This window comes from Mauremys mutica, chromosome 1, assembly GCF_020497125.1.
Source record: "Mauremys mutica isolate MM-2020 ecotype Southern chromosome 1, ASM2049712v1, whole genome shotgun sequence".
Taxonomy (NCBI): Eukaryota; Metazoa; Chordata; order Testudines; family Geoemydidae; genus Mauremys; species Mauremys mutica.
Genome location: NC_059072.1, coordinates 340,016,430 through 340,034,268, shown reverse-complemented (window position 1 = coordinate 340,034,268; position 17,839 = coordinate 340,016,430). Strand labels below are relative to the sequence as shown.

The 17,839-nt window shown below is 41.8% G+C and overlaps 1 protein-coding gene across 5 annotated transcripts in view; it reads left to right on the top strand.

Annotated features, from left to right (window-relative positions):
* LOC123372141 (N-acetylated-alpha-linked acidic dipeptidase 2-like) overlaps positions 1–17,839 on the top strand; it is a 57,099-nt gene that overhangs the window by 1,295 nt on the left and 37,965 nt on the right. For 2 of the 5 annotated variants that reach the window (XM_045020103.1, XM_045020098.1), the window contains exons 3-9: positions 6,180–6,291; positions 10,012–10,198; positions 13,047–13,148; positions 14,021–14,146; positions 14,934–15,120; positions 15,787–15,880; positions 16,463–16,561. In XM_045020103.1, coding sequence (XP_044876038.1) covers positions 6,180–6,291; positions 10,012–10,198; positions 13,047–13,148; positions 14,021–14,146; positions 14,934–15,120; positions 15,787–15,880; positions 16,463–16,561 — 907 coding nt within the window. Of the gene's footprint in view, positions 1–108; positions 2,058–4,487; positions 4,583–6,179; positions 6,292–10,011; positions 10,199–10,482; positions 10,566–10,984; positions 11,016–13,046; positions 13,149–14,020; positions 14,147–14,933; positions 15,121–15,786; positions 15,881–16,462; positions 16,562–17,839 lie in introns of those variants that run through there. The other 3 variants (XM_045020129.1, XM_045020120.1, XM_045020111.1) reach the window with 3 other exon arrangements.

Sequence of the window (17,839 nt, the reverse complement as noted above, 5' to 3'; positions counted from 1 at the left end):
AGCCACTTGGAGCTGCAGGTGGCCATGCCTGTGAACGGTCAATGTAATCAAACTGTCTTGCAGCCCACCAGCAGATTACTCTAATGGCCGCAGGTTGCCCATCAGTGCCCTGTGGTCATCATTTGGCCCAGCTGTGCATATTTAGCTCTTAGTCTTTTCTCATAAATCAGTCCCTCAGGTACTGCAGCTAAAAAAAAATAATGGAAGTGGTCTGGCACATTACATCATTCAGTTAGTTTTCAGATTTTTCTATGTCTGATTTTTATCTAAAGCTGTGATTTATTGAGCATTGTTTTTCTCTATTCTGGGTTTTCCCCCTCCCCCAGCTTTCTATACTGCTCGCAGCATGGCTAGCACCAGAAAATGACGCTTTCTCCTTAATCTGTCTGATATTCGTAAATAATTTTTTTTTTAAGTAAAGGGTCAGATTATGGCTAGTCCTGCAAAGTTTCCCAGGTAAAGATTGGGGGGGAGTATACAAAGAGCTGTCCCACCTCTCTAAACCACTTCTTGCTTCTATCACTGTACAAAGTCCAGACAACAACAGCACAGTCCTTGCTTTCTGTAAGTGATAGCTCCAGGCTAGTGTGGGCAGTGGCATTATTGGACACAAGGGCCGAGCTATGGTTTCTCTTTCCTTTCATCCTTTGTTTGGAAGCTCCTTTACATGTGCTGTTGTGGTGGTGATGTGTGAGGCTTAGGAACAGCCAGAAAAGTGGAGGAATTAGTGGTGAGTGCACTGAGTAACTTTCTACAATGTGCCTCCTTTTCCAGCACTACTGTCTAAATGGAAAGAATGAGGATAACATTTGACATTTATAAACCAAGAGAAAGTGCAAGGCTCAATGTTTGACTTGTATTAGTTAAAGGAACCATCTAGTTGGAGCAGGCTATGCCAGGGAGATAAATAATTAGCAAACACTTACCAAAACTTGTCTGTTAATATTTGTGAGTTTCTCTACATCAGTGGTAACATTTCTGATCCCTTGATTGTAAAAACGGAAAGCCAAACAAGGAGATTTATTACCCAGGTGGGGATCCTGGGTAATAAATGGATTTTCCTGGCAGTTTACTAAGGGCTGCTTCCTGAAAATGGATCTGTGTGGAAACAGGAATGCACCCACTTGGATCCATTTGCAGAATGTAGGCTCATGGGTGAAATTCACCCTGGTACAGGAATCCAGTGCAAGTCTTATGTACTAATTACCTTTCACTTAAACAACCTAAAGGCCTTTTGTTGGGCTTCTGCACTGAGGCAAAATTTTAGAGCCAGACAATGTCTGAGAGTATTTACCAGAGTAACAGTTTTGGTTGTCAAAGTGCAGAAGTTCATCTCAGATTGATTAACAAAGATGGACAGCTGAGTTAAATCATGAATTAAACCAATTTCTTTTACTGAATGGATTAATTTACAAAATATGATCAAGAGATGGGATGCTGTCAAGTGTTACCAAGAACTCCTGTCTTCCCAGAAGACTATCCATCATGCATATGCACCGTCTTAAAGCAGACAGGAAACACAACCGTGCATGAGATCAATAAAATGACACAGACCTCCAACATACAGCAGAAGAGAAACTCTTTCTGAGAGGGGAGCAGCATATTTGCAGGGAAGAAAATGAGAGCGGGGGAAAGAATAAGAAAGAGACAGAGAGAGAAGAGGAGTTTATTAGGGAGGGACAGAACAAGGGAGGAGCACCTCCCCAGCTTACGAGCAGGGAAAGCTAGATCCATTCCCCCCATCCTTGGGGGAAAATGCTGCAGCTCCAACTGCTCTGCTCCCCCTCCGGTTAAAGAAATGATTGGTTTTTGGTGGCTGTTCTCCCTCCTCCCTTCCAGAGAAATAGAAGCATCTCCAGCCCCTCTCACCAAGCTAAAATTTCTCTGCCCCTGGGAGAATGGATTTTCCTGAGCCTGTATATGTTGATTCTGTTGTTTTCCCAGGAGGCAGATAAGTGGGATAATGACTTAATGGTGTTGTTTCAACACAAGGTTCCTTAATGGCATTCATAAACTGTGTGTGTGTTTTCTAGAATGATCCACTGGGAAGAACAAAGGTATGTGCTTGGTGTGTGACTCTCCTTACACAGACATCCACCTCACCTTTTTATTCTAGACACAGGACAATATTTTAACATATTACACTAATAAATGGCTAAAGTGCATATGGCCGCCTAGTGGTCATACAGATCAGATTCTGTCTGATGGCTGGTCCACAGATCAGATTCTATAGGTCTCAGCTAGAGGAATTAAGGATGTAGCTGAAGTGGTTGAGCTACTTTTACACTTGGGGGTCCTAAGTTTAGTCCCCACTGTTGACCCTAGTACTGGTCGTGACGCTGAACAGACCCATACATAGCAATAAAATCATATCAGACTTTCTGACTATTGCTGCTCTCCTTCTCATCCTCCTCTCCCACTCCCCCGTTCATCATCACATGCAGTATTATGTCTAACTTCATCTGTTAATGCCTAAAAGCAGAAATCTGTCAGTTTGCTGTCTGTTAAATGCCACACATGCACCTGTGGTGCTACATAAACGCTAATAATACGCCATGTGTTCCCAGCTATCATTTCTGTAGGTGGAATTCCATCTGGTATCTCAAATGAGCTATTGGAGTGGAAGGTTTCTCTGTTCTGAATTCCAGTGAGAGCTTTGCAAGCTGTCATCAAGTGGTTAAAAACAATGATAGTAATCACAAAACTGGACATGCTTCTCACTTGTCCAAGAAAACCAGGCACAATCTGACTAAGGGGCTAAAGCCATAGATGTGAGTGAGAGAAGAATCCCCAAGTGACAGAATTATACTGTAATCAGTGTCTGTTCTGAAAAGCCACTGCCGAGTCCTTGGGAAGTGATCTAAACATTAACCAGATCTTCCATTTGTTTTTGAATGTCTTCAGCTCAGCTGCCTATGTTTGAGAAAGGAGTGATACGCGCAGCACAGGCATTTATTTTAGCGTTCCTTGCTGGGATCATCCTTTCTGGTGGTGGTTAAAGGAGAGCTGAGGTCATGTCCAGGGGTCCCCAGGAAGCTTTCACACCTTCAACCTTAACCTATAACCTAATCCTATAATTGGATCCAACATGGACAGGTCTTTGTGCCCCTTGGCTTCCGCGAGGCTCTGCATGGAAGTAGGAGTCCACCTTCAGGATCAGGGTCCTAATAAGCTTTAAAGGGAAAATGTGCGATTGATTAGCAACTTGTCCACTTACCTTAGGTAAGATGTCTGAATCCCTGGGTCTGTCTCACAGCATGTTGTACTTAGGAGTACTTAATTGGTTAAGTAAGAACTGCAAGATTTGGCTGTAAGAGCCTTTGGAATCAATCAGGTGAGGCATACAAGGCTGCTGATTATGGGCAACAATTTTGCAACTTTTGGTTTCACAGTCAGCTTAACTGGATGAGTTTTGTAAAAATTCCCAGAGACAGTGGAACTCAATTGTATTGGTCCAACTATTCATCACTGCGCCTGTTATCAACCTGACGATAAATAACAATAAAGAATCAGCAACAGTCCTTCATGCTTTTCCAGCCTTTTCTTCCCTTCCAACATACACTCCATCAACCTAATCTCCTATTACAGCCCATTCTACCATAACAAATGGCAAATTAATATAGAAAGAGTAACTTTTAAATAAAAGCAGGAGAGAGAGTTTTTGCAAATTGTCCTTCAGAATAACCGATATCCTTTGTTTCAGAGTAGCAGCTGTGTTAGTCTGTATCCGCAAAAAGAACAGGAGTGCTTGTTGCACCTTAGAGACTAACATTGTTTCATGTTCTCTGTGTGTGTGTGTGTGTGTATATATATATATATATATATAAAATCTTCCTACTGTATTTCCCACTGCATGCAGCCGATGAAGTGGGCTGCAGCCCATGAAAGCTTATGCTCAAATAAATTAGTCTCTAAGGTGCCACAAGTTCTTTTTGCCGATATTCTTTGTGTTACTCCGGGTACATTTTAAATAGATATTTTCTTGCTACTATTTTCTGGTCTGTGGGTGTAAAAGAAAAACACTTGTTTTATCTTAAATGTCCTTACAGGGATAAAATTTGCCCCAAAGTCTTACAAGGAACCAGGGACAGAGATTTAGGGGACCCAGGTTGCATCGCCACTGACGACAGTCTAACCTTGGGCATCATTTCATCTCGCCGTGCCTCAGTTTCCCCACCTGTAAAATGGGGGCGATTACTTCCCCGCTGGTGGGGAGCAGCTTGAGGGTCTCGGATAAAAGGCGCTGCTAAGCCTTATAACAGAAACAGCCCCCAAAGCAAACACACGATTTTCCTCCTAGTGCCTCCTCTGGTGGAGCCGCAGCTCCCTGCCACGTGGCTCAGGCCAGCGGGAACGAGGAGGGGCCCGCGCTGCTCCCTGCCAAAGGGGAAGGGCCCAGCGGGCAGCGGCCCCCAGCGTGACGCATCCCCCGTGGGCTCCGCCAGGGCGCCACGCGCGGGGAGAAGGGAGACCCGGCGGAGGCGGAGAGGGGCTGGAGCCATGGGCGGGAGGCAGGGCGCGCTGCGCACGGGGCTGGGCTGCGCCCTGCTGCTGGCCCTCTTCCTGCTGGGCTTCCTGGCAGGTGAGTACGGAGCGCCCCGGCCGGGGAGACAGAGCCCGGGGGGCCGCCCAGAGCTCAGGCGGGGATTGAACCGGGGCTTTACACACACTCCTTCCTCCCCCCCCCCAGTGCATGGGCTCCTTCACCTCTCCCTCCTCAGATACATGCAGCCCCTTCTCCCCTCCTAGGCACCCAGCTCCCCGGGTACTATTCTATGGACAGACCCCCACTTCCGCACACCATCCTCCACCAGACACAGCCCCCTGGATTGTTTCCATCTCCCAACTCTGCACTTTAAACCTCCCTACCCTGTGTGTGTGTGTGAAGGTTAAGAAGAGCACCCAACCAGGGGGATTTCACTGCTTGTCAGAGGCTTCCTAAATACTCACCTTCCTTAGAGAGTTTCAGAAAAGGTTGCCCTTTACTTCCATTCCCAGCCGTTTGCATGGGCGGGGGGGGGGGGGGTGTTTATCCCAAATTGGGCTGAGTGAACTGTCAGCTTCTTAGCAAGGATGAGTCAAGAAAAAACAGTTTGGAAATTACAGAGGGTTGTGCTTTTCCTCCTTGTTTTATTGTAAAAGGTGGGGATGTGGCTTCCATTAGCTGCCATCATGGAGTTTAAGGAGTAACTCAGGACCTTTAGGTTTGGAAATAAGGGACTGTCAATTGACAGCTCACAGGTGGTTTGCTGCACTCCTGTGGGAGCCCCATTTACTCCAATGGGGCTTTGCATGGATGCAGAGGGCTGACTGTACAGTCAGCTTAAAAATGCTTAAAACTAATCAGGCTAAACATTAAAAGGATGTGGTCAGTCTCAAACAAACCCAACAGTTCTGCCCTTTTTCAAAAGAAACTTTTTTACAGAACATACTTAAGACCACTATTACTGAAAGATGCTAGAGAGAAAGAGTCTCTTTCAGTTTTCCATTGTGCACTTGACATCACTGCTGTGGATTGTCAGTTTCATTGAAGTCATTTTCCCTGTTTATGTGGGTTTTCTGCTACAGAAGAGCAACACCACAAACATTGGCAAGGAATGACAGTATTTGACAATGCAGTATTTGAAAATACGTTTAACTTTCCCCCTCTCCTCCCCTGAGCACCTAATAACTATTATGGGGCTGGCTGGAGGTCATGGAATCCTAGGCTTTCATCCTGAAAATGCTCATGCACATGCTTCACATTAAATACCTGAGCAGATTCATTCAGGTAGGGGCCACTGAGTCCCTCTCACTGTTCAGTGAATGTTCACTATGAATATGACGGGTCTGATTCTCCTCTCATTGTGAACTGGTAGTTCTCCATTCAAGTTACAGGTCTAAAACGGCTGACAGAAGAATCTGGTTAAATGGTATCTATATTTATCATGTGTGCTCATATAAATGCAGGAGTGACCTGTCACTTCATCATGATCCAGTAACAATAAACATTTTACTTTGTAGTTCCTTTTATGTTTTGGGCCACAGTCCAGCAAACACTTAGGCATCTGCTAAAATGTAAGCATGTGAATAGTTCCATTGAATTTAATGGGATTACCTGTGTTTAAAGTTAACCATATGCATAAATACTTGAGCACTGTAGGGGTTGGTAAGTATCAGGCTTTAATGATATTTTTCAGGCTGGTTAATGAAACCCACTAAAAAAACAACCAGCTCAGCAGATGCCTATCAAAACGTGAGACAGAAACTTGTGGCTGAAATGAAAGCAGAAAGCATCAAGCAGTTTCTTCGGTAAGCTTTATCCTTTTTGGTTTTCAAATAATTCTATCAGCCACAAAAGCCATAAGTTATAACATTCATTAGCCCCATGGAAGAGCATTTGTTCGCTGTGCTTTTATGATATCTTTTATATTTTGGAATTACTTGGGTTTGTGCACAATGTTGAGAAAAGTATTAAAACACATGCTCTCATTTTAATGTTTTTTCCAAGTTGACTTTTTAGAAATTATTGGACTCCAAAGTGTCCTTTCCCCAAAATAGACAGATAAAGCTTGCGAAGAAGAGGATGTGAGATAGATAGATAGATATTTACACAAGTTAGTTTTTTGTAATATACTTGCTATATACATGTAGATGTTAAAGGTATACATAGAGTTGCAAGACTGTGTAGACAAAACTTATCTACATCCAGACCATTGAAAAATCTATGGTTTGAACAATATGATTTTCTCTTTTAAAAATTCATGCTGTTAGTTATGTTGCTTTTATTAAGGTTATCTATGCAGTTCTGTAAAGCTCTCTGTTTTTTTATACAAAAGCCTTTCCATTATCTGAGCTCCAGCTAGTATAACATTTTCCCCCTGCATCTTACATTATTTAAGTCCTAACATCAATAAAGAACTTTGGGGGTTGGACTAGATGACCTCCTGAGGTCCCTTCCAACCCTGAGATTCTATGTACTTTGCTTTAGTCTCAAATAGATACCTTAGAAAAGGAAAATGTTTTATGTGTTGCAGATGGACAGCTATTACATGATAAATAATGTGGCTAGTGATTCATTAATCTCTGTATTTCAGCACCCAGTGACCCAGTTAGCTGAGGTAAAGTAGAAAGCAATTCATCCTGTAGGAATATATTAACCGGAGGGGGCGAGGGAGAGAGAATGCAGTTGAATTGCCTATACAAGTACTCTTTAGTGTACAGGAATTGGATAGTATCCCTTTAAATGGTGTGTGAACCCTCTAGTGGCCATCAGTGTCTTCCATGTTTCAGAAGCCAACCAGGACACAGCACCCTTGCTGGGGCATGTGTAACCAGGTCTTGTATGTTGTGCATAGTTAGTAAACTGGATTATTTGGGCCCCACTGTGTTATGTGGTTCCTTCATACTAAGTTTGTTGTATGAAAAGTAAAAAGCATATCAGGAGCCTTTACTTCTGTCATGTATTTCACTGGAAATGAAAACAATGACTCTTGCACATGTTTACTTTTGGATAATGTAATCAAAAATATCCCCAAAAGCCAACAGAAATCAATGCTAGTTAGTGACGTATGTTAATACTCAGCATTTGAGAGTGTGAGGATGCATCTAGGACAGCAAACAGCTCATGACTAATTTGATTTCTGTTTTGTTTTTATTTATTTTAAACCTATGTGCTTTCACTTCAAACATGATTTAGAGCCCATAAAGTACATAGACCTTGTTTTGTTTTTTTGTTGCTCACAATAAATTAGAGAGGAGAGAGAGAGAGAGAGAGAGCATACAAAAGTCTAGGAAATGTATGCACTGAAAACTGTGAAATTTCTCAGTAATTATGCTGAAGTCTCTGGGCCACAGGGAATTATAAAAAAAAAAAAAAAGAGAGAGTTCTTGTGGCACCTTAGAGATTAACAAATTTATTTCAGCATAAGCTTTCGTGGGTTACAGCTCACTTCTTCAGATGCATAGAATGGAACACACAGACAGGAGATATTTATACATACAGAGAACATGAAAAGGTGGAAATACGCATACCAACTGGAAGAGTCCAATCAATTGAGATGAGCTATCGTCAGCAGGAGAAAAAAATTATCAGTATCTAGTCTGCTTGTTTTCATGGTGCCAGAACACCTTCTGTACATTTTTGCTAAATCAAACTATAAAGCAGAAACTGCAGAAATTTTTCCATTAATTCACTATCCAAAGACTATGTTAATGGTGTTGTAAAAGAAATACAAAATTAAGGCTTCCACATCACACTCTCATTCCCTCAGGCTATTCAATCTCTCCCCAGAGTATGGGAAAAGCAAAACTTCAACATCAAAAAACCAGGAAATAGAGAGGTACAAGTAATACCTCCCACATCACATAACCTTAATTGTGCACCCATTTGATCACTGCTCTAAGGAGGAGAGTGAGACCACAAGAAAAAACATATGAAGGGAACCCTAACATATCTTTAAAAATCACTTTAATATGGGACCAAAAGCATAATTGTATGGTTATTGCATGGAGCCATTAAGGGGCTAAGTTAAGGCTGTTTAGGCGCATTTCTATACCTTAACATATTTGGATTTCTTTTAAGTTTAACTTCCAAGTTTCTGGCTTTTATTTTTTTGGAGGGGGGGAGTATTGGCGAGGGTCCAGCTCCCTCCTCCCTCTCAGTTCCCAAACACAGTTTGCTGGAAAATAACTGTTCAGAGTCCAGTTTGCAGACAATTTGGTGGGTTTATTGGGGCTAAACAAGCAAACATATTCCAAAACCCTTCACATCAGTCGGGCTATATTTATATGCCAATAGAGTTTTCGTTTTTCTCTCCCCCAACTACAGTTTTATACGCTGATAGAACCCCCGTTCTTCTCCTAGCCCCTAGGTTCACACGCCCATGGAGCTCCCTCTCCTCCCCCCTTTTCTTGGCAAATGTAATTATACTTGTTGTGCCCCTCCCCTGGTACCACCCATTCCAATATATGGTCATGTTCCATTGTTTGGGAATTATAACCCCAGATCCATAAAGGTATTTAGGCACCTAAACCCCAGATTTAGGTACCTATATGTTGGATTTAGGTGCCTAAATCCCAGTTTTGTCTCCACAATGATCCACAGACCTGCTACCTAAACCTGTGGGCATCTAAATTCACTCTGTGCCTACATTTCTGCCTCCAGGCATGCACGCTGTTGCCTCCCTCTAGGTGTTTGGCCAGCTGTCTTCCACCTAAGCCTTAGAGCAATTCACAAATGGGGGAAACATGCATTTGTCTACCTAATTTGCATGCAAAGCATAATCTGGTTGGTGTGATTAATGGCTGCCTCCCTATTCAAAATCTGGCAGGTGTTGGTGTGTCCCACCTTATAACTTTTATCCCAGTGATTAGGGCACTTGCCTGGGATATGGGAGACCCAGGTTCAATTTCCCCCTCTCTGCCAGAAGGGGAGAAAGGTTGTCTCTCCCTTTTCAGGAGAGTGCTCTAACCCAGGGGTCGGCAACCTTTCAGAAGTGGTGTGCCAAGTCTTCATTTATTCACTCTAATTTAAGGTTTTGCGTGCCAGTAATACATTTTAATGTTTTTAGAAGGTCTCTTTCTATAAGTCTATAATATCTAACTAAACTATTGTATGTAAAGTAAAGAAAGTTTTTAAAATGTTTAAGAAGCTTCATTTAAAATGAAATTAAAATGCAGAGCCCCCCAGACCGGTGGCCAGGACCAGGCAGTGTGAGTGCCACTGAAAATCAGCTCGCATGCCGGCTTCGGCACATGTGCCATAGGTTGCCTACCCCTGCTCTAACCCCTGTGGCAGTTACTCAGAGTGAAAAGCTGAGCTGATTTATCTTAGGGCCTCAGAAGGGATCTCTTTGCATGTTATCCTGCCTCAGGCTCTGGTAACTATGTTGTACCATTCAACGTTTCATCTAAGGGACTTAACCATAACAACTTACTTCTTGCATGTGCTATGAAGATTAGCCTACTTGGACTCTTCTGTCAAATGCTTTTCTGAACTCTCTCCTTACCCATGACTTTGTTTTATTTTAGTTCGTTTACAAAGTTTCCTCACGTGGCAGGAACAGAACAGAACCTTCACCTTGCTAAGCAAATTCAAGCCCAGTGGAAGGAATTTGGATTGGATTCAGCGGAGCTCGTTCATTATGATGTCCTCCTTTCCTACCCAAATGAAACTCAGCCCAACTATATCTCAATTATTGATGATCAAGGGAATGAGGTGATTTTATTTTAGTCAACTGTATGTAGAAGAGCTCTTGAAAGAAATGGGGTCAGGTTCTGCCCTCACTCACACCTGTGCATCTTCATTGTGTTTTATAATCTGATGAAAAGCCTCTATATTAAAAAGGAAAATCCACTGCTGCTGGGTTATGTAACCCAATCTCTTGGACTAATATTTAGAAATGGTTTCTGCCAGGACAGATCAGTGGGGATTGCTTACATCTTGCAAACATACAAAAGGAATCTACTGGTTTATTGCGCCCTCCTTGTTTCGCTGTGCAGCAAACCAAGCACAAGGCAAGTTTTGTGTATGGTGAAGCCATCCCCACCCCAAGATCGAATACCAATATTTCACTGCTTTTCAGGTATCGTTTTGACAACTCCATATGTTTGTGGGGGTTTTTTTTCCTTCTGGATTTCCCCCTCAAAGTGCCTAATGCACTGAAGTAGACGTAATGATGCATGAAAGCATTACATGCCTACCTTCTCTGCAGAATGCAATAGTACAATGCAGGGGCTACATCAGTCATCTAGAATTAAGATTTTGGAAAGAATATGAAATATCAAGTAATCGTGCAAATGAAGTGAAAACTTAGTTTATCCAATTTATTTGTTATAGGAGGGGCAGGTAGTACTGCCATCATTAAAGTTGCCCAACGCTTCCCATTCTAGGATCCTCTTTTCAGTCCCTTACACCATTACCAAACTGTAACCATTTGAAATTTGCCATGCTGGGTGTCTGCCTCATGCTGAATTTTTTTTTTTTTTTTTTTTTAAATTTCAGCCAAACAAGTACAGCTGTTTCTGAGAATGAGGTTAGGGGAAAATATATTATTTTGCCCATGTTAAATTCTGCTGACCTTTTATCTAAGAAGCTCTGTAGCCCCTGTGCTTTGGAGCAGAGACTTGGAATTTGACAGGGAGGTTGCCTTTGTGTCAGGGATGTGCCTTTTGTTATCCCTGTGAAAAATCTATCCAAATTTGGTCAAGTTGTAAACCTCTGAAGAATTGGGATTTGCACATGATCCGTAGCTACTTGGTAGAGCTAATTCCCTGAAGATTCTGTATGCACTGAGCATGCTCCAGCCTAGGGCTGAGCAGGAGTTTCCAGGACTCTGGGCTGCTGCAGGCTGAGCACCGGGACTGAGAGTAGGGCAGTTGTCTCCCCTGTGCTCACAGGGCTCCCTCGGCTGATATCCTGACAGTGGGAAAAAGAAAGCCACTTGAATGGAATTCAGAGAGGACAAGAGCCAGACTAGGGCAGGGAGAGGAGATTGGGAAAAGGAGCCTGTGGGGGTGGAGAAAATGAACTGGGAGCTAAGGTGGGGGGTGACTGAGATGAGGAGTTGGTGGTGAGGAAGACTGGGACTGGCGACAAGTGAAGTGGAGAGGGGAGGGATCACTCAGTGTTTTGCACATTGGCCTGCTAAACCCAGGGTTGGGCGTTTAGTCCTTGAGGGGGCCATTTAGGAGTCTGGGGGAAAAACTGGGGATTGGTCCCGCTTTGAGCAGCGGGTTGGACTAGATGATCTCCTGAGGTCCCTTCCAACCTGGATATTCTATGATTCTAAGACAGCATAAACAAGGAACCAGGGTGTGGGAGAAGCACTGGGAAAGGAGACTGGGATAATTAGGGAAGGGAAGACTGGGAGTGTAGGGAGACTGGGATGAAAAGTCCAAATGGGGGGGAGTCTAGAAGGGGCTGGCATGGAAATGGGGATTGAAATGAGAAACCTACAGAGTGGAAACTGGGACTGACTGGGTGAGGAGAATGGGACTGGGATGAGGTGCCTGGATGGGGAGGAGACAGGACTAGGACAGGTATAGGCTGGAGGGCGAGGGGCAGAAGGCTTGAAGTTTGTGGTGAATGGGCAGGACAGTGTATGCCCACTGGAGCACCATCCCCTCCAAGCTATGAAATTACACACACACAAATACATTAAAAGAACATTATTATGGTTGGAGAGTCAAGCACTAAAAAGTTAGGAAATGCCAGAATTAAGATTGCCTGTGTATCCTTAATTCAGCGCCATAATGCATATGTATTATGATATAGACTTTAATTACATGATCACATGTTATCTAGCATTTCCTAACTTTTCAGTCCTTGACTCTGCAACCTTAGTATGTGCACATGCAATCCCCACTGTTCTGCCAAGTGGACAACCAGTCCCAAAAAATCCATCCTGAAAAATTCCTGTACTTTTTTTTGTTTAAATAAAACAAACAAATAAATAAAATCTTTGCATAACCCCTTGCAATATTAGTTATTATTTATAAGTGTTTATTGATTTTCTTTACATAATGATGATCAGATCCAAAGTAAAAGCACATCCTCCCACCATTACTCACATTGAGTAATATCTTACTGTGTGAGTAAGAGTGGCATGAGCACTAAAGATATGAGACTATTTTGGGTAGTAACAAAAGGTACTGTACCTAATCAGAGAGTAGATCATCTACCGAAGTAGTAGGAAAGGAGCAATAGTCTTAAGTGGGAGTAACCACTAAATAATAGGGACAAACTAGGTGTCTATAATTATCACCCCTTTTCAGCACTCTTCAGTCATTCCTCTGTTTTGATTCAGGCAGTTATTCATAAAACCTTACACCCACAAAAATATCTGTCTGTCTTCCTACTCTTGTTCCATTATGAAGTTCTAACAATGTCTCTCTCTCTCACTTTGTTATACATGATTTCTTTTTTTGATAATTTTTTTTGATATAAAATGGCACACTGTTCTTAATAACTAAATTTAGTGCACAAAATTGAGCTTGCCCAGAGGAAGAATCCGACCCAAAACTTTTACTAAAGTACTATTTGTTCTTCTTGGCTCTTTCGGTAGATTTTCAATACATCGTTGTTTGAGCCGCCCCCTCAGGGATATGAAAACATTACTGGTGTGCTGCCACCATATAATGCTTTTTCAGCTCAAGGAGTGCCAGAGGTAAGAAAGCAATTCTTATGAGTACTGATGGTTGAAATCATATTTTGGGAAAGAGTTACCTTTGCTGTATTGTTCTGACTTCTTAAAATATTTTTGCAGTGATCTCAGGTGACAATACTGAAGTTCATTATGCTATAGCCTAAGGGACGGTGACAGTATGTACAGGACAGAGTAAAGGCTAGAAGTTACGCATTTAACAAAAATGCTCTAAAATTGTTCAAATCAGATACTACTATTTCTAGTTAGAAAGATACTTCAGGGTGAGGTTAAGGCTTATATGGTTCCTTTTAATGGGGAAACCTAAGAGTTGGGGTGGAGGGATGTAGTCTGAAGTTTATCTGCTTTAGTCATCAAGAGTAAACCCTCTTGTTTGTTATAAATCTGAAGCACACTCACATTCTGAAAGATCACACTCTCTAAAGTTACTCTGATTCTTCTATGACAGATGATTCCAGACAACATTCACCACACATGTCACATCACACAAGTGGGCAAAAATAAGTAAAATAGGAAGTCTACCTATTGTGCAGTAGCACGTTAGGAATAACCCTGTTTTCTTTACTCATGCCATGAACAGCTTGCACATGCTTTGCCAGAAGAACAATCTAGTGTTGTAGTTTTCAACATCAGGTAATGAGGATGCTTCTAAACATGGGATTATATAGAGAGTTCATCAATGAAGCAAGCCTTTCTAAAAAATAATTTGGGAGAGTTTTGCCTTTAATTTCACTGGGAGCCTGTAGAACTGCAAATATTGGGTACTATATAACAAATGTTCAATAAATAAAGTTGCATGGTTCTAAAAACAGATATTTTATAACAGTTATGACAGTATAATTTTTAGTTTCTGGCCTTCTTTCTTCCCTGGATAGGCAGATCTGGTGTACGTGAACTATGGCCGCACAGAAGATTTTTTCAAACTAGAGCGAGAGATGGGAATTAATTGTACTGGAAAGATTGTCATTGCCAGATATGGGAAAATTTTCAGAGGAAACAAAGTGAGCATTGTGGGTTTTTTTTGTTCATTTGTTTGTGTTTCTCTCTCTCTCTCTCTCTCTCTCTCTCTCTCTCAAATCATAATTAGATTAGTAAATTAAAGGTCTGAGGCTCCTTACATTGGCATCAATAGGAGTGATGCTACTGATGTCACTTGGAGACAGATTAAGCATTAAACCCTTGCTTCAGAAGCCAGAAGTTCCTTCCAAAGAGAGATTTTTATTCTTTATTTTACTGTAAACCAGAACATGTGAGTGACGGGAGCCAGTTCTGATCCAAAAATCATGTATGCTTATCATGTGTATTAACAGGGAGTTGCAAAACAGTAAAGTGAGATGGCTGTATTGGAGTACTGAAACTTTGACTGAAATGAATGGAAACTTCTCAGAAGGGGCTTGCAAGAGTTTACCTTAGGGGATTTAATAGCCCATAGAACCAGTAAACACTACTGCCTCTTTCATAGATCTCAAAGCATTTTCAAGAGGTAGGCATCATTATCCCATTTTGACAGCTGGAGAAACTGAGTCACAGAGGTTAAATAACTTGTCTAAGATCATACAGCAAATCTAGCTATGCTGGGAACAGAACCTGGTTCTCCTGATTTAGTCTTATGCCCAGTGCTTTGAGGTCATGCTGCACTTTGACACACACTTTCCTTGGGTCAACGATTCCAGCTCTGCCACATGAGCGTTCTGAAGTGTCTCCCCATTGGTGGCGTGTTGCAGAGCCCGGGAATGTCTTAGCCAAATACAAACATTTTGACATTTCTTAAAACAAATAATTTTGCAGGTTAAAAATGCCATATTAGCTGGAGCCAAAGGGATTATACTCTATTCAGACCCTGCTGACTATTGCGCCCCTGGAGTAGATCCTTATCCAGGTGGCTGGAACCTTCCTGGAGGTGGAGCCCAGCGCGGGAATGTGTTAAATCTGAATGGGGCAGGGGATCCTCTCACGCCAGGTTATCCAGCAAAAGGTGAGTGACAGATTTGTAGGTCTAAACATCTGACACTTGCTGGTATCGAAAAGGGTCTTGTCACTAGCAATTAAACTGTTTTTCATATCCATGCAAAAAGACTTGCTGTTTAAGAGAATTTCCAGCAAGAGTTTATTTTGCTAGTGTGGAGCAGGTTCTATCTGCATATCATTCCAACTGGCCTTCCTCAAGCAAAAACAGTTTCTAGCAAATATCTCGCTGCATATGATCTAAGCTTTACAGCACTTGTAAATCAAGATGTGGATGGGCCATGAAGTAGATATGGGTTAGGATTTATTGAGATTTGCAAGGAACTATGTTTCTCAAGAGGATTAGTTGAAACTGGATTATAGCCTGCCATCAAAGAGGAGTAATAACCTTGCTTGAATATATATTTCTTCGCTGATCATAAATGCCAGGTAGAAAAACACTGCAAACTTCTGTTTATATGGAGTGAAATTTCTGCATTAAAACTAGCAGTAGCCGCTGGAGTCAGTGGGACTAATCCCTGATGTGTGACAAGATGCTGGATGACAGGAGGGATCAGTATACATTGATCCTAGATGTGACTGTGGGACTCTTCATTGTTACAAGAACAACTCAAATTAAAAGGCAAGCTGAGGAGGACAGTAAAATTTGATATTCAATATATTCTTGGTTTCTCAGAATACACCTTCAGGTCTGAAGTTGATGAGGGAGTGGGAATTCCCAAAATCCCAGTTCATCCCATTGGATATCATGATGCAGAAATATTATTACGGTAGGTAAACTTCAATCCTTTGTACTTGGCTTCAGTATTCATGTGCACACTGCAAAAAGCTTTTTTTGCATTAAAAGGTAGTAAAACCGATGCCCTTTTTTATTGCTTTTGTGTGTTACACATAGACGCATATAATAGTAGCAACATATGCTACTGAAATACAAACCACTGTTGGCTGTGAAAACAACGAGGAGTCTTTATGGCACCTTAGAGACTAACAAATTTATTTGGGCATAAACTTTCGTGGGATTGAACCCACTTCTTAGTCTTTTCCTGAAAGACAAAGTAGAGCACAGGTGTATTCTGTAGATTTGCCACAGAAGAGATATAAGACCAGGAGTTTATTTTATTAGTTTCTCTGCTTTAACTCAATGCTCATTTTAGCATTTTTAATAGAGTTTATGCTAATTTACAGGCCCTCTTAACAAACAGTAAATGGTTGCACATACAGTTTGTGCAACACAATCTTTTAGAGCTTTGTAATCCTTCCTCACACTTATTTTCAGGTGTGCTGTTCCACTGGGGAGACTTCTACTTTTAGCAAATTGGTGAACTGTGTTTGTCTTGGTTTTCACTTAACAGCATCCTGGGAGGACCTACAGCACCAGACAGTAGCTGGAGGGGGAACCTCAATGTGTCTTACAACATTGGGCCTGGATTTGCAGGCAGCTATTCTATAAGGTCTGTTTGAGCACTTTTGCCTATTAATTGAACACTGCAAAACCAAACAAAACCTTTCAGAGTAGGATTCTGAGGAATATTACATCTCAGAGCTTACAGGAAAAACTAACTTCCCTCTGAAATGGGCAGTATGATTGGATGAAAATCTTTAGAGTTTAAAGATAAAATGTTAAAACAACGGGCCTACTCAGTGACAATGAGAACACTGCCATTGACTTCAACAGGCATTCAAAGGAGGCCATGTATATCCCTCTTCTCAGCTCTTGTATTACATTTTCTTGACACTTTCAAAATTTAGCATTGGTCAACAGTAACTAACCTTTATATTAATTTTTTTTCCACTGTCAAATGAAAAGCAAATGTTTTAAAACCTTTCTCTTTCTGGGCCCTTTTCTTCTCTTCTGTTTCTGAAGACCAAGGTGACAAGAAATTGGTAATCCATGGTGGTGGAAGAGCGGAGCACAACTTCTTGCTGTCACCTTTTCCGTAGTCCCATGGAAGCCTTCTATGAGAATTCCTTGGAGTTAGAGCTATGGAGTATGGATGTGGCTGGCCCAGAGATCAGCTGCTCTCCAAAGTTTCTAGCCTTCCTGGTTGCAAAAAAAGGCTTGGAAATGTGAACCCAAGAAGGGAAATTAAAAGAACCCAAAGCATACTAATTTTAAAAATCTACTCATATTTTTGGGGCTGTGACTCATGATTTTTGAATGCTTGGGGTTTGCAATACTGCGTTGGCTCTTTATACTTCACTCAGCTTGTATAGTGAAACAAAACTGGTCAATTTCATTTTTTGGCTCTCTGGCACTAGCAGAGAGGGTCACAAACTATGGATGTGGAGCTGATAGTCTGCAGAGAGCTGTGTGGTCACATGGCGATGCTTCCTCCTCTTAGCTTCCAGCCACTAAACTGCATTAAATGAAGCTAAAAAATGCATTACTATGGGAATGTGCCATGTAAGCAGTAGCTGTCGTTGACTGACAAGGGGACAGTACTCCATTGCCAGTGGGACAGGAGCTGGTTTGAAAGATCATGAACAGGAGGGCATAATGATGTGTTTTTTCCAACACTGCAAGGACATGTTCAAATTTAAAAAATTGAAGTCTTAATTGGATTTTTTTCATTCGTGTGTTACTGAAGATTTAGAAAACATACAAACAAAAATGTCGACAGAACAAATTTGACACTTGAGATTAAGGGGACTGTAAAGGATCCAAGCAAGGGGAAGCCAAAACAAACGAATAAAACAGAAGTCTGCTTTAAGAAAGTCTCAGGGAAGGA